The sequence below is a fragment of the Tachyglossus aculeatus genome, chromosome 9, assembly GCF_015852505.1.
Source record: "Tachyglossus aculeatus isolate mTacAcu1 chromosome 9, mTacAcu1.pri, whole genome shotgun sequence".
Taxonomy (NCBI): Eukaryota; Metazoa; Chordata; class Mammalia; order Monotremata; family Tachyglossidae; genus Tachyglossus; species Tachyglossus aculeatus.
The window spans coordinates 54,139,690-54,155,773 of NC_052074.1; the positions used below are offsets into that span (position 1 = coordinate 54,139,690).

Here is a 16,084-nt window from a genome sequence, read left to right on the forward strand (position 1 = left end):
CTGTATCTGCACTCACTCCCTTGGTGACCTCATTCGCTCCCACGGCTTCAACTATCGTCTCTACGCTGATGACACCCAAATCTACGTCTCTGCCCCTGCTCTCTCTCCCTCCCTTCAGGCTTGGGTCTCCTCCTGTGTTCAAGACATCTTCATCTGGATGTCTGCCTGCCATCTAAAACTCAACATGTCCAAGACTGAACTCTTTATCTTCCCTCTCAAACCCTGCCCTCTCCCTGACTTTCCCATCATTGTAGATGGCACTACCACCCTTCCCGTCTCACAATCCCGCAACCTTGGTGTCATCCTCGACTCTGCTGTCTCGTTCACCCCTCACATCCAATCCGTCACCAAAACCTGCCGGTCTCACCTCTGCAACATCGCCAAGATCTGCCCTTTCCTCTCCATCCAAACTGCTACCTTGCTGGTTCAATCTCTCATCCTATCCCTACTGGATGACTGCATCAGCCTCCTCTCTGATCTCCCTTCCTCCTGTCTCTCCCCACTTCAGTCTATACTTCACGCTGCTTCCCAGATCATCTTTGTGCAGAAATGCTCTGGGCGTGTTACTCCCCTCCTCAAAAATCTCCAGTGGCTACCAGTCAACCTACGCATCAGGCAAAAACTCCTCACTCAGCTTCAAGGCTGTCCATCACCTCGCCCCCTCCTACCCCACATCCCTTCTTTCTTCTACAGCCCAGCCCGCACCCTCCGCTTCTCTGCCGCTAACCTTCTCACTGTGCCTTGTTCTCGCCTGTCCCGCCGTCGACCCCCGGCCCACGTCCTCCCCCTGGCCCGGAATGCCCTCCCACCCCCCACATCCGCCAAACTAGCTCTCTTCCTCCCTTCAAAGGCCTACTGAGAGCTCACCTCCTCCAGGAGGCCTTCCCAGACTGAGCCCTCTCCTTCCTCTCCCACCTCCTATTCCCCCCCACCCTACCTCTTTCCCCTCCCCACAGCACCTGTATATATGTTTGTGCAGATTTATTACCCTATTTATTTTACTTGTACATATTTCCTATTCTATTTATTTTATTTTGTTAATATGTTTTGTTGTCTGTCTCCCTCTTCTAGACTGTGAGTCCATTGTTGGGTAGGGACCATCTCTATATGTTGCCTACTTGTACTTCCCAAGCGCTTAGTACAGTGCTCTGCACATAGTAAGCGCTCAATAAATACGATTGAATGAATGAATGTAATCCATTATATTTCTTGGGCAATTCAGTTGCAATATCTTGGGCAATTTTCACTCATAATGATTTTCATATTGCATTCCCTGAGAGATGGGAGGATACAATAATGTTGCAGTTTCTCTCCCTCTCTTTACCTATGTATATGCACCACTCACACACCTTCTCTCCCTACATACACATGTGCATGCGCACACACACGGACACACACGTTCATATACACCCACACACCCCTCCCGATATTTTGATTGATGCAAATTCTTGCCTGTACCATACTTTTCAAATCAGAATAATAATAATGGTATTTATTAAGTGCTTACTATGTGCAAAGCACTGTTCTAAGCGCTGGAAGCACTGTTCTAAGCTCTGTCCCCAGGCACCTTGCCTTATTTCCACAGAAAAACTGCTTAATCCGAATGGAAGAAAGCACCTTCCAAAGGTGTTAATTTTTCCCCAAATCTCAATGGGCAGAGTTGTGGGTAGATTTTGCTTTGCTTATGATGGAAAGGATAATTTCCTGTAGACTTCATTTTCTGCACATTATTATATTTCTTAGATATGTTTCCATAAATGAGATTCCATGTTCTTCCCTCTTCCCAGTGCAGCTGGGTACAGATTTATTGAGAAAATAGGGGTTGGTGGCATTCCATTATTAGAGTATTTATCATATGGGAATGGGAGGCTAGTAATTTATGATGTGTGCTAGCCACAGTAGATCAATACAGAGATAAATGTGCTCAGCACAATAGAATTTATATTATCCACATGATAATTGACCACTGTGTCATACATTCAATCATTCATCTTATTATCAGATACCACTAGCAGGAGGGCTAAAATATATTTGATTTATTAATGTACACTAGTTTGAAACCAGGTTTGAAACTCTTTAACCTGCTAGGCTACTCATTTACTGAGGGCAAGACCACTGTAGTCGTACCATTATCAGAAAATATTCCTATCCTAGGACCAGCCATGTCACCCGGATCCTTGGCCCCTGGAATTTCATGTTGAATTAGAACTCTTTGTAGAAATGCCGAAGTTAATGCTACCCAGCTGGTTTCTCTTACCTGCTTTCCCTAGTCTGAACCTCTCTCTTCCACCTGTTGTTCACATCCCACTATGAGTCGGTTTTACCTTCATTTGACAAACCACAAGTAGCCTGTAATCGTGCAGGGAGTGGGCCAAAAATAGGCACTCATGTCCTTGGATTATTTATATATGCAATTCATATATACCTCTTCTCCCACACCTGTAAGCTGCATCTGCCTGAGTGCAGGGATGAACAGAGAAGGAGGCACATGGGGTGGTGAAAAGAGAAGCATGTGAAGGCATAAAAGTATAGAGTGTCAACTATTTAGAAAACTCCCCCTTCTAGACTGTGAGCCCACTGTTGGGTAGGGAACGTCTCTATATGTTGCCAACTTGTACTTCCCAAGCGCTTAGTACAGTGCCCTGCACACAGTAAGCGCTCAGTAAATACGATTGGATGAATGAATGAATTTCGAAAACTGTCAAAGAACTTGCCTACCTAGAGGTGAAAAGATAAATAGTGTCTTTTTCTTTGTCCCCATTGGAACCTTTGCTCTCAGTTTTGTATTAGGCACCTAGGTGTCTTTGCACCTTTTTATAACACTCTATATAGTTCAGCACTTTTTTTCTTTCACTTTTTTCGTACTAATCCACCAAATCTGGGCCTAATGTCTGTGCCGTTGTATTCAGCTTGATTTAGGATTCTGTAGATGGCATCCAAAATACCTAAACTTCTTAACAATTTGCAAAATTTTCAGGTTGTCTTACAAGTTTAGAACCTTATTGCTTCAGGGGGCTAGATAGATTTCTTTTATGTATGCAAATAGGGCCTAACTGATTGTGGTTCAAAGCATGACTAACTGACAGGGTGCAGAAGTGGAGGTCAAGGCTCCAGTCGGAGCTCACCAGAGGGAAAAGAATTTCTAAAATGGTACCAGGCGTGAGTTGAAACTCTCATTTCCTCTGGGCCAAGGAAGGGAGAAGAAACACACAAAATATCACTTTCATTTGGTGTGTGTGCTGGGAATTGGGGCCGCACTAGTGTCCAGAAGCAGCTTAAAGGGCATCAGGGGATCAGAAGTCACCCAAGACCTATTGTTGGATCTCTCTGCACGGTCGTCTTCATCTTATAATCATCAGAAAAATGCAATTTAGCTTTAGATTGAAGGCTTTTTTGAGGATAAATTGAATTCTCCATATTAAATAAGCCCCTTCTTCCATCTCTTTACCTGACTGCTCTTTAATAGCTATCTTTTATATCAGAAATGGAAACACTCCTGGAAGGGCAATTTACTAGGGGTATAGGTAAAGCTGAAAGGTCAGTATAGGACCAACAGTCCCTACCACCTAGGTGGGATATTCACTCACAGCCTAGTATCTGGGGATAAGTAGGTATCTGATAGAGGACAGCTGCAGATAGGAGAAGTGTAAGGAAGTTAAACCAGAAGAAAAACCAGGTGAAAAAGGCAAATAACATTTAGGAAAGTTTTATGCATGCAGTATGAGGCCACAAAACGTTAGTCAGTGAGTACTTCTGATAGAGTCCCATGTAAGTACAGTGCTTGGCAGATAGTAAGTGCTTAGCAAATACCACCATCACTATAATTATCTAAAATATCAAAGACTTTCATTTCCCCTACCCTTTCTGAACAAACCTGTGGTTTTGGGCATATATTGCTTGAAGGCCCTCAGAGGGCTTAGCACAGTATCTGTGCAAAGCACACGACTGAGGAAGCTCTTGGATGTATCCTTTCTAAGAAAGTGTCTTTCACTTGTGTGTACACTTGTCAGGGAGGAAAGGATTTTCATTCTCCTCTTACCTATAACCATTTCACAGACAAGAAAATTATGGAGGCAGAGAGGAAAAGGAGCGGGAGGAAGGTGTGGAGGTAGGGAGAGAGAGAGAGAGAGAGAGAGAGAGACCAATTGATTTGGACAAAGCCACAGAGGTGGAATTAGAATTCACAGCCTCTGGGCACTTGAGCCTGCCCATTATTTCTTATCAAAATGGAAGTTGATTTAAAATCAATGAAGCTCCTCAAACTCCCAGAGTGGCCAGACCCAAATGCTTTTGGAGTAAACCTAAAAATGCAAGATTCCTGCATTTGGAATTTAATTGTTTTTCCAAAGTTCTGGTTCGGGAGCATAAATAAGACCCAGTTCTGAATCTGACTCCAAAGCCTAGGAATGTTTTCTTACTTTGAAACATGACAGTTTGGAAAACCAAATTATCTGTTATTTCAAAAACACCCTCATAGGTGTAAAGACACACTGCTTGTGAGAGTCTTTGGTGGTAGTTCCATTTAGCCTTACAAAGAGTTTTCAAAAGTCAGAAGGCCCAGAAAAATTCATTAGGCCTGCAAAATCTACATCAGCTCCTCTGCATTTGCCATTGCCATCTCTTATTCAACCAAATTGTCCTCTTCTTCCATTATTCCTCAGATTTAAGCTAAGAAAACATTTGGCTGCCTGCTAGAGGAGAGAATTTAGAGAACTAATGGGGCTCAGTGGATAGAGCGCAAACCTGGGAGTCAGAAGGACCTGGGTTCTAATTCCTGCTCTGCCACATGTCTGCTGTGTGACCTTGGGCAAGTCACTTAACTTCTCTAGGCCTCAGTTACCTCAGATGTAAAATGGGGATTAAGACTGTGAGCCCCGTGTGGGACAAGGACTGCGTCCAACCTGAATCACTGCATCTACCTCAGCACTTAGAACAGTGCTTGGTACATAGTGTTGAACAAGTTCAATAATAGTAACTACTTTTATTAATGATAACAATAATAATTGCTATTATCATAATCATCAATCGTATTTATTGAGCACTTACTGTGTGCAGAGCACTGTACTAAGCGCTTGGGAAGTACAAGTTGGCAACATATAGAGACAGTCCCTACCCAACAGTGGGCTCAATTGCTATTATTGATAATAATAATAAATTCATGGGTCATGTCTATTAGCACTATTGTACTGTTGTACTGTCCCAAATGGTACAGTTCTGTGCACAGAGGAGGTGTTCAATAAATGCTAGTGATTGATTGTGGTAAATACCATAATTATACTATGTGTCATGCATTGTTCTGAGTTCAGGGGTGGATAAAAGTTAATCAGGTCAGACACAGTCCCTGTCTCAGTGAAGCTCTGTCTAAGCAAGAGGGAGAACAAGCGTGTGATCAAAACTTCCCGCAAACCAATTAAAGAGGAGTTTTAAAGAGAGGCAAGATATTCTCAATAGCATTTGAGTTGATTTTTGTTAATGCATTAGTGATTTCTTTGAGGCCATAGATCAGTGCTTATTTTCCTAACGGCGCATGGTTCTGAAAACACCAATGTACATTCTCTAGTCTAGTAAGGTGCACCCAGAGCATATACCTGGCTGTGATACTTAACCTACAATCAACATTTTTTTCCAGAGTGCATTTTCCTCTTGTCTCAGAAGTTTACATCTTCTCCAACCCTCCATTTTATGGTAACAGAAACTGCGGTCATGCATTTCACATTAATGTGACAATCACATTTCTGGATCAGAAACATTTAGGGGCCAGGCACTAATAGGAACATTTTTGGATAAGATTATAAAGAGAAAATTGTTTGCAATGAAATACAATGACATATTGTTGAATTGTTGACATATTGTTGACATATTGAATACTATTACAATGAAATAGTGGAATAAAGATATTATTATTAATAATAAAGGTATCAATACTCACAGGTATTAAGACTGTGAGTCCATGTGGGACATGGACTGTGTCCAACCTGATTATCTTATATCTACTCCAGTGCTTAGTACAGTGCCTGCCATGAGTAGACAGTATAAAAATAACAACAAGTACACTGAGCTTTATTCAGTTTGGCCCAATGTATAGAATTCAGTAATTTTAACCACCATTGTTTAAATATCAAGGTCACCAGTTTGATCAACTTTTGCTATTTAAGCCGCTTTTTATCAAATATGTTTTGTTCTTTGGTGAATACCTGTGCCTCTTGATAAATTGTTTCTCATTTCAGGCATCTGGTTTTGGTTTTTTTTTCATGTTGTAAAATGGCACTTTACATTACTGGAAGCACAGCAGTTCTGACAATGTTATCATTGGTGACCCAGCAGTCGGTGGATTTGCAGAAACTGGCTCAGGCCAGCCTGCATATGGAAACATGCTCTCCTTCTCCACTAATAAATGCTTCATTTTTGCCCATAATTGTGGCAGAGTGGAAATGGTGCTTAAAGGCCTGGCTTTTAGCAAATGGTTGTGACCTATGTTTAATGTGGTTACTCTAATGAATCCTGAGAATTAATCTCCAGCTAAGAAAGCAGGGTGGAAGGCAGTGGAAATTCAAATCAGTGAATGGATTGAATTTCATCAAGACCAGCCTGTGGTTCTTTCCTTTGCAGTTCAAGTCTTCTTTCTCTTTCTCACTGCTCTACAGTCAAGCAGACCACTGTGTGGCCAAAATTCCCGGGCAGAACCCATTTTGTATTGGAGGGATTGTAGTTCTAGTCCTTGGTTCTGCCCATCTAGAGCTCCTTCTCTTTTGCTGGAAAAGAGAAAAGAATGTCCCCTTGGGAAACTGTCATCTTTGGAGAGAGAGAGACATCACTTAGGACACAAGTCTTGACCTTTTAGAGGCCAGCCGACTGGCCCAGAGGGCAGTGGGCTGGGTTAAGGCTTTCCCTCAACCCACGTCTGATGCTTTTTCTGGGCTTTCCCTCAGCACCCAACTGAATTCCCCGCACCCAGTGTTGGGCCCATCGACACGTGAGCCTGCCTGTGGTTTCTCATCACAACGGAAATTGATGAAGACGATGACCAGCTTTCCTTTCACATGCCTCTCTTTGAGATGCTGACTGATCAGGTGTTCTGAAAGTCAAAGAAACCCAGGTTCTGGGGCGAAGGATGCCATTCTTTGGCTGGTGAAATTTCCTAGACGTGGATTAACATTTCACGTGTTGAAATGCAGAGCCAGTTTTCAGTTTGGGGAGGAGGAATGGCGTCCCTGTCGCACAGGTTCCAACTGGTGCTAGAACTGAGAAGCAGAATGCAGTGTTAGAGGAAGAGGAGCGGACAAGGCCGTTGACTCAGCTTGGCTACTTTATGATCAAGCCGTTGTCTCTCGTGTTCCTGAGAGCACTGAGCCTTGTCAATACGAGAGGTGGGTGTCATACCAGCGCTGGCTTCTCCTACTCTAATCTTGGAAATCACCGGCTTAACAAGAGGAATGTGTTTCTGTCCCTATGGAAAAGAGGACAAGACAAATCCTTGGCCCTCTCCTAGAACACTACCGCAAATCGGGGGACTCTAGGCTATGCCAGCAAAGAGCACCTATGTGGTGGAATGAGTTAGGTTAGGGAAAGAAAGGAAGAGTCCAAACTGTAAATTCACAGGAGGACAGGGAACAAGGAAAATCAATCAATCAATCGTATTTATTGAGCGCTTACTGTGTGCAGAGCACTGTACTGAGTGCTTGGGAAGTACAAGTTGGCAACGTATAGAGACGGTCCCTACCCAACAGTGGGCTCACAGTCTAGAATGGGGCAACAAAACAAAACATATTAACAAAATAAAATAAATAGAATAGATATACAAGTAAAATAGAGTAATAAATATGTACCAACATATATACAGGTGCTGTGGGGAAGGGAAGGAGGCAAGGCTGGGGGGGATGGAGAGGGGAAGGAGGGAGAGGCCTCCAAGGAGGTGGGGGACTAATTAATATAAAAGGGAAGGACTGTATTGACAGAACAAAGTAGGAGATGAGATATCAGAGGAGTAAGAACCAGAAGGAAACAAAAGTTGGGGGACAGTATGATGACTAGCCAGGGAAAGAGTGAATAATCAGAGGAAGTGTCCTTGAGGTAAAACATCTAATAATAATAATAGTGATATTTGTTAAGCGCTTACTGTGTGCTGGGCACTTTACTAGCACTGAGGGAGATAAAAACAAATCAGAGTCCCTGTTCCACAGGGGGCTCACAGTCTTAATCCCCATTTTACAGATGCGATAATTGAGGCATAGAAAAGTGAAATGACTTACCCAAGGTCAAACAGCAGACAAGTGGAAGAGCAAGGACTAGACTCCAGGTCCTCATGTCTCCTGGGCCCATGCTATATCCACTAGGCTAAGCTGCTTCTAGAAAGTATCTGAGAAAGTATCTTTTAGGCTTGCAAATGTGAGTGTTTTTTTTATTGTGTATATTTTTATTTTTAGAATATATTCTGTGGAACCCGGAAGGCTTGAGTTGAGTCTGGGCCAAGGGTCCGGATCCTTGGCTTGTGCCAAGCCAAAACCCACAAATCCTTCTCTTCCTCCCTTGTCCTTCCCCTTGGCCTCTCCTAAGATGTTATATGCTGAGTGGATAGGGTGAGCATCAGTAGGGAAGCATGAGGAAATAAGCACTTAGTACAGTGCTCTGCACACAGTAAGCGCTCAATAAACACGATTGAATGAATGAATGAATGAAATTCCACACGTGCATAATTGCCCCTGAGCCGCTGGAACAATTCCCAGCCATGCTGGGGATAACTGCAAAGAAGCAGCAGGACCTGGTGGTCAGAGCACAGGCCTGGCAATCAGAAAGAACTGGGTTCTAATCCCAGCTCCACCACTTGTCTGCTGTGTGACTTTGGGCAAGTCACTTAACTTCTCTGTGCCTCAGTTACCTCATCTGTAAAATGGGGGCTAAGACAGCCCCACGTGGGACAGGGACTGTATCCAACCTCATTATCTCGTATCTACCCCAGTGCTTAGTTGAGTGCCTGGCAAATCCAAGTGCAAGGGGAGTGCAGTAGGAGAAGAAATGAAGGCTTAGTCAGGGAAGGCCTCTTGGAGGAGATGTGCCTTCAGAAAGGCTTTGAATTTGGGAAGAGTAATTGTCCATCAGAAATGAAGAGGGAGGCTATTCCAAGCCAGAGGCAGGATGTGGCCAAAAGAATTGTAAATAGACCCAAGGTAATAAAGAGTTTACCCCCTCATTCATTGTCCCTTCTCCCCACTCCTATTCTATTTAGGTTATAGTATCCACCAGAAAAAGTGCAGTAGAAGAAAAGTAAAACATGGGAAAGTCACTCTTTAAAATCCCCATTGTGTGTGTGGAATAATGTTATTCTGAAAGTATATCCTCATGATGATCCATTCTTTTCTGTGTTTTTGATGTCAATATCCTCCTATCTTCGAATGGAAACTAGAGGCCAGGGACAATGTCTATCACTCCTGTGTCTTTTTCACAGAGAACTGTGCCATGTTCCCTATGAGTCCCCAATAAATATTAGTTCTACTTGTCTTAGATCCACTCTCATTTTTCATGTGTTTTAGGAAACATTTTCCCCTTTAATATTACCAAAAAATGGATGAATATACCCAGAATCAAGAGAATGGTGACATTATAAAGACATTGCCGGCGTGGTTGTTTTTTTTAAAAGCCTTTGCACATACTTTTGAAAAATCGTGAATTGCACAAAAGGCCCCCGAACTGGTAAACGTCAAATGATTGATTTCTTTTCCTGGGCAGTATTTATAGCCCTGCAGTCAGCAGAATTGAGATAATTTAGGTTCTGTTGGTTTTTTTTTCCTGTCCGAAAGCTTTAGTTCTAAGAGATAGGGGGGAAAATTCCACAAAAATCACCTCCCCCTAATCATTCGTAAAAGTGACCAGCAGGGAATTGCACAGAGTATCATTTCAGGTGTAGGCAGTGGGGATATGAAAGTCATTTGAATGGAAAAAACTGCAAGCTTTAAAGTAAAACCAACGAAACAAGATTATTTTAGGAACTGTTCTTAAGTGTTCTCAGAAAATATTCAAGGTGAGGCTCAACTTTTCAATCATTTGGGCTTGACTTTCAAAACTTACAATATGCGTTGTGATCATGTTGCTGGTGTTTGTCAGCGATTGGGGAAAGTTTTTTACACTGGGGGTAGGCTGCTGTCCACTCTTTATCCTAATCCCTAATAAGTAGCGAAGACAGTGTTTAAAAGAATGCATAGAAAAACTGATTTGTGTAACAACAAAATTCAATATGACAATGAAGTGTTAAAGAGGAAATTCTTGTCTCAAGTGCATTAACAGTTCTCATATTAAAATTATTATTAATAATTCCAGGCATTTCCTGTTAAATTACTGTTTTCTTTTAAAAGACTTGTCATGTCTGTAAACACAAAAGAGACCAGTGCCACTTAAAATATTAGCTGAAAGAGGAATTTAAATGCATTATCATTTTTTGCAATTCCTTGAGGGCATTCTCTTCTAAGGGAATTGTTATATTCCAGGGTACCTAAGTTATATTTTTAAAAAAATTCATTTTCCACATCTGAGATTTTGCTGCTTCCTTCATAATCTCGTTAAAAATCCAAGTATTGCATTTGCTCTGTGGTGATTTCTTTAATATTTGTCATTGATATTTGATCATTCCCAAATGCACTTTCAACAATCTCATTGAACTTTTTATGCTGTAGGTTTCCCTAACTGTGTAACACAACTGTTGTTCAATTTTTCTCTGAAATGAAGTAAACTGAATGATCAACGAGGGTATATTAGCACTGTTTTATTCTAGTGAGTTTAATTCATACAAAATTTCCGTCTAATCATTTATCGTTCACGGCCTTTTAAAGGTATAAAACATTAAGGTAATTACTGCACCTTGTATGATTTCTGAAATTTTAAAAAGACAAACAGAGCTCTGAAATTTTGATTAACATATTGAAAAGGAACCAGGACCTCTTTTCATGATGTCTGTGATTATTAGAAGCCTATGAAAATTGAAATGTTAATATAATGTTAAGGTAATGTGCCCATTCCCTCGTTCATTCTCTTTGTCTCTTACATGTGACCATATAGCTAATCGATTGCTCTTGTGATGTTGTTTTCTGGAAAGATGCCTTATCAAGGATTTTGAAAACCGACCGTCAGTCACACATCTGTTAGAGCACCCATTCATCAGACAAGCCCAGGGAAAGGATACGGCTTTACAAAAACAGCTGGCTGATCTCATCCGAGGACAGGAGCAGCTAGGCGCTGCTGTGAAAACCAGGTACTGTGCAGCATCCAGAAGCCTTTTTCCGATTACTCGAAACACTGACTTTCGAATCTTTTTTGTTTGCTCACATTTCCTACTTACGATTATGCCGTAAATGCATCTGAAGAGTTTTATTTACATTAAAGTACAGTGTACCCTGTGAGAGCTGAAAAGGAACGGCTTTTCATTTACGCTTTTATTGCTAATCCCACTCAACCATAGCAGAAACCACACTTTGTCCTCTTGCCCATTTAGCTATGCTTTTATGCATATGGGATAGTAAGTGTATTACTAATAAAATAGTAGTGGGAAAGCATTCACTTGATGGGGCCAAGTAACATTATTTTTTTTTAAATTGAAAACCTACGACTACCAATGCAGGTAGCAAAGTGATTTAGGAAAGAGTAACGATCGAATACCGAATTGTTCCTTATACTAAAATCGGCTTCCTAATTATGGAAATAGTTGTTGGAATCAGTTTCTTTTAAAATGAATGCTTTGATTTTGTAACACCTTTTTAAATAGCTGAGTTTAATTTTTTTTTTTTTTAATGAATGAAGTTGACGAATGAATAACTATTCTCAGGGAAGATTGCTTTAAGAGAGTGTGCTGAGGTTTGGCCTGAATCCAATATCTCTGGTTTCTGTCCAGAGGGTGGCAGAATTTCTCTTTTTTAAAAATGCATTTAAATGCAGATGATTACCCCTTCCTCTGCCCAGCAGTCATCTGATAATGTAAAATTTGGTAGTAGATAAGCTTCCGCCCATTATTACTAGAAACTTGTGAATAATGTTGATGAAGAAAATTAAATGTCATGATTCATAAGTCAAAAAATGTGCATACCGTCTGCATAGATGTGCTCTTTATAAACTAAAAGTCCAAATATGTGCATAGGGAATTTTAAATTCTAAAGGAGCTAGAGGTTTAATTCCAAGGTGAATGCACTCTAACAATTTTATTTTCTGCTGAGGCTACCAAACTGTCTGCCAAATACCTTTTCCTGGTTTTTGTTATGATTTCAGTTGGTCAGTAATGTTTCAGTTCTCTGAGCCTCAGTTACTTTGTCTGTAAAATGGGGATTTAGACTGTGAGCCCAACTTGGGACAGGGACTGTGTCCAACCTGTGGATATTTGCTTGTATCCACCCCAGGGCTCAGAACAGTGCCTGGCCCATAGTAAGTGCTTAACAAATACCATAATTACTCATCATTATTATATATTAGACTTTTAGACTGTGAGCCCACTGTTGGGTGGGGACTGTCTCTATATGTTGCCAATTTGCACTTCCCAAGTGCTTAGTACAGTGCTCTGCACATGGTAAGCGCTCAACAAATACGAGTGATGATGATGATGATGATATTGAGCCTCCTCTTTGCAGAGGATTGTATTGGGCACTGGGACAGTTACAATTGATGGAGAAGACATGATTCAGACTTTCAAGGAATTTATGTTCTAATGAGGGAGATTAGTTGAGTTGTTTGAGTTGATGAGGAAAGGGATATAGCCTTGGGAGGAATAAAGGAGGCTTCATTTCAGGTGAGAAATGTTTCACGTGCAAAAGCTTGGAGACCAAAAAGTTTTGTGCAAGGAATTGGAGCCAGTGTGTTGGATGAAGCAGAGAGAATGAGCAGGGTTATCACAGAGGTAGAAATAAAAGAAAAGGGGAGGGTGGCCTGGTTGGGGGAGGATCTTGAAGCCTCTCATCGAGTTTTAATGATGTCATCCACTAAGAGTCACTCTGGGCCACCATATCAAGTACAACTCTGGGCCTTTGGCTTCAAAACCCCACAAATTTGACCATTGTCAGATTGATACCTGAAAATGATCTTTCTTCCTACTCTGTGAGGAGAGAGAAGCTGTAGACTGTAAGCTTCTTGTGGTCAGGGGACATGTCTACCAACTCTGTTATATTGTACTCTCCCAAGTGCTAAGTACAGAGCTCTGCACAGTAAGTGCTGTAAGTGAACAGTAGGTAATACGATTGATTGAAAATGAGACAACCACCACAGAGGCTAATGTAATTATCCTCTAAAGGGACTATCCCAAATAAAACTTTCAGAAATCTTGGCAATTTGGTGCTCTGCGAACTATTAAGTGATAAGCTCAAGATCCAGGAAGTTCTGATTTCCTTCTTTTTTCCAGACCTTCAGCTGTATTTATTGAAAAAAGCAAGGTTGTCATTTTATGTGGTTGGTCTTCTAACTTTGTTGCATTCTCCCAAGTGTTTTAAACAGTGTTCTACACATAGTAGACCATCAGTAAATGCTGTTGACTGATTAACTGCTCAACTGATCATTTCCTTCCTCAACGCTCTGCTCAGAAGCCCCAGTTCGGCAGGTATAACTGCCTGTTTCGGCAGCCCTCGTGCCCTGCAGAAGGCATCACAGCCTTCATCCTCTAGCTTTGCTGTTGCTCGGCCAAACTATTTCAGGTCAACCTTAGAAACAGGTGATTACTTTTCCTTCCAGTTCCAAGATTCAGACTGTCCCATTGCCACTTACCTCTCATTCTTTCTTCATCCTCTGATGCCTGTGCTCAGGTGGCAGGAGCACCAGAAGGCGAGCATGCGACCTTCCAGGTTGCTCGTGCCTTTCCCCTTTTCCTGGACTCCCCAGAAATGGCACAGCTAAGAAAAATCCTTGTCAGTATTGTGCTTTACAGCTGCAGACTGATGGAAAACCTCCCTGTGCAACTACCACAAACAACAAATGTTCTGTTGCAAATGCCCCCAACTTGTATGTAGGCATATCAACACATTTAATTTTGTTTGTGAAGTCGTTGGCAACCTCAATCAGCGAGTAGTCCCTGATTAACTCTGTTCTGGCTTCCTTCAAATGCGGGAGGCATTCAGGATTATCTCTGTGGACTTCATCTGTCATTGCTCCCCCAAAATAAAAACCGGAAAGTTGGAGGATTATAGGGATTTCGAGGTCACTCACTCTGGTCATTGCCTACTAAACACAGCAGTTAAAAATCACGTAAGGCATTTGAAATATTGATGGCAACTAGGAAATAAACTGGATTGGCAGAACGATAGTAGGTTTTTCCTTTGGTTCGAAAATGGCGCTGCCTTTGGCATCATCAGCTGTGAACACGAAGATTTCACAGCTGTCAAGTAGATGCAAAAGAGCTTTGTGGTTGTCCTCTTTATCCACCAAGCCTTTCCTTCCTTTTCCACCTTCCCCACGTTAAACAGTTTCTGGTCCTTGCTCCTTTTCTCAATTCAAAATCCTATCACCACCCTTTGTCTCTTCACTCCTATTAGCACCCTATTCTAACGCTGACTACCTTCTCCATGTGCCAGAAAACACTTATTAGAGTCTCAGGGGTTTCCGACTCACATTTGGAAACTGGTTTATTTGCCAGAGGAGCCTAACCTGCCACATAAAATGAGTGAGGGTTGGTGTTGGGAGCAGGGTCTCTAAACAGCCTGGGTGTGTGGAGGGGCACAAGAAGGAGGCTCAGTGAGACTGGTTTCAGGGGAGGAGGAGAAGACCCTTCAGCTCTAAACCAAGTCAAACAACTCTGCTTGTAAATGGATAAGGGAGGAAGGCACCTGGGTTGAACCCCTCCTCCTCCTCCTCCTCTTCATCACCATGGAAGAGAAAGGGACTGCAGGATTGCTGCAGTCACTGGTAGCCCCCTACTCTGACACGCTCCCTCTTAGCCACCCCTCAGGGGACCAGCAGCAACAAAAGCATCAGGGATGAGATTAAGCGGTTCTCACTTACCCTCCTCCTCTCACCCCTGTGCCACCACCACTTAACTTGGCTACTCTTGCACATGTAGAGAGGAGAAGCTTCAGCAGCGGCAGGGCCAGAGATCATTGTGTTTGGCACTCGGTACCAGAGCTGCTCTTATCCCTTGCCCCGGAGCCCTGGCACAATGATGCCTCCCTCTGCCGTCACACCACTGCTTGCCGACGGTGGCAGAGCAGCCAACAGGCAACATGCCCGGGGCACGGGGAGAGGAGCAGTTCATGGCTCAATGGAGCGAGCCCGGGCTTTGGAGTCAAAGGTCATGGGCTCGAATCCCAGCTCCGCCACATGTCAGCTGTGTGACCTTGGGCAAGTCACTTAACTTCTCCGAGCCCCAGTTCCCTCATCTGTAAAATGGGGATTAAGACTGTGAGCCCCCCGTGGGCCAACCTGATCACCTTGGAACCTTCCCAGCGCTTAGAACAGTGCTTTGCACATAGTAAGCGCTTAATAAATGCCTTCATCATCATCATCATCCTGGGCAAAAGGGTTGGGTTGCCCCTACAGGCATCAGAAGGGTGAAAGCAGTGAGGACAGTGGGAACCCTTCCAGTTCCTGCATCAGGAAGGGCCCTGTCCTGCTGGCAGAAGGCAAAGAGTGGAGCAACTATCTTGGCTCCACCAGGGCCCCTCTCTAGGCTCCGAGGGGTTACGGTGTGACAGAATCTTCCTGTTCTAGGATTTGTTGGGGTGAGGCTGAATAATGATGGTATTTGTTAAGCGCTTACTGTGTGCAAAGCACTGTTCTAAGCGCTGGGGAGGTTACAAGGTGATCAGGTTGTCCCAGGGGGGGCTCACAGTTTTAATCCCCATGTTACAGATGAGGTAACAGAGGCACAGAGAAGTTAAGTGACTTTCCCAAAGTCACACAACTGACAGTTGGCGGAGTCGGGATTTGAACCCGTGACCTCTGACTCCAAAGCCCGTGTTCTTTCCACTGAGCCACGCTGCTTCTCTAATAATGGTATTTGTTAAGCGCTTACTATGTGCGAAGCACTGTTCTAAGCGCTGGGGGGGATACAAGGTGTTCAGGTTGTCCCCCGTGGTGCTCACAGTCTTCATCCCCATTTTACAGATGAAGGAACTGAGGCCCAGAGAAGGGA

The 16,084-nt window shown here is 42.9% G+C and overlaps 1 protein-coding gene across 1 annotated transcript in view; it reads left to right on the forward strand.

The window, feature by feature from the left end:
- Positions 1-16,084, forward strand: part of MYO3B (myosin IIIB) — a 304,584-nt gene that overhangs the window by 82,644 nt on the left and 205,856 nt on the right. The window contains exon 8 of the mRNA XM_038751211.1: positions 11,084-11,239. Coding sequence (XP_038607139.1) covers positions 11,084-11,239 — 156 coding nt within the window. The remainder of the gene's footprint in view (positions 1-11,083; positions 11,240-16,084) is intronic.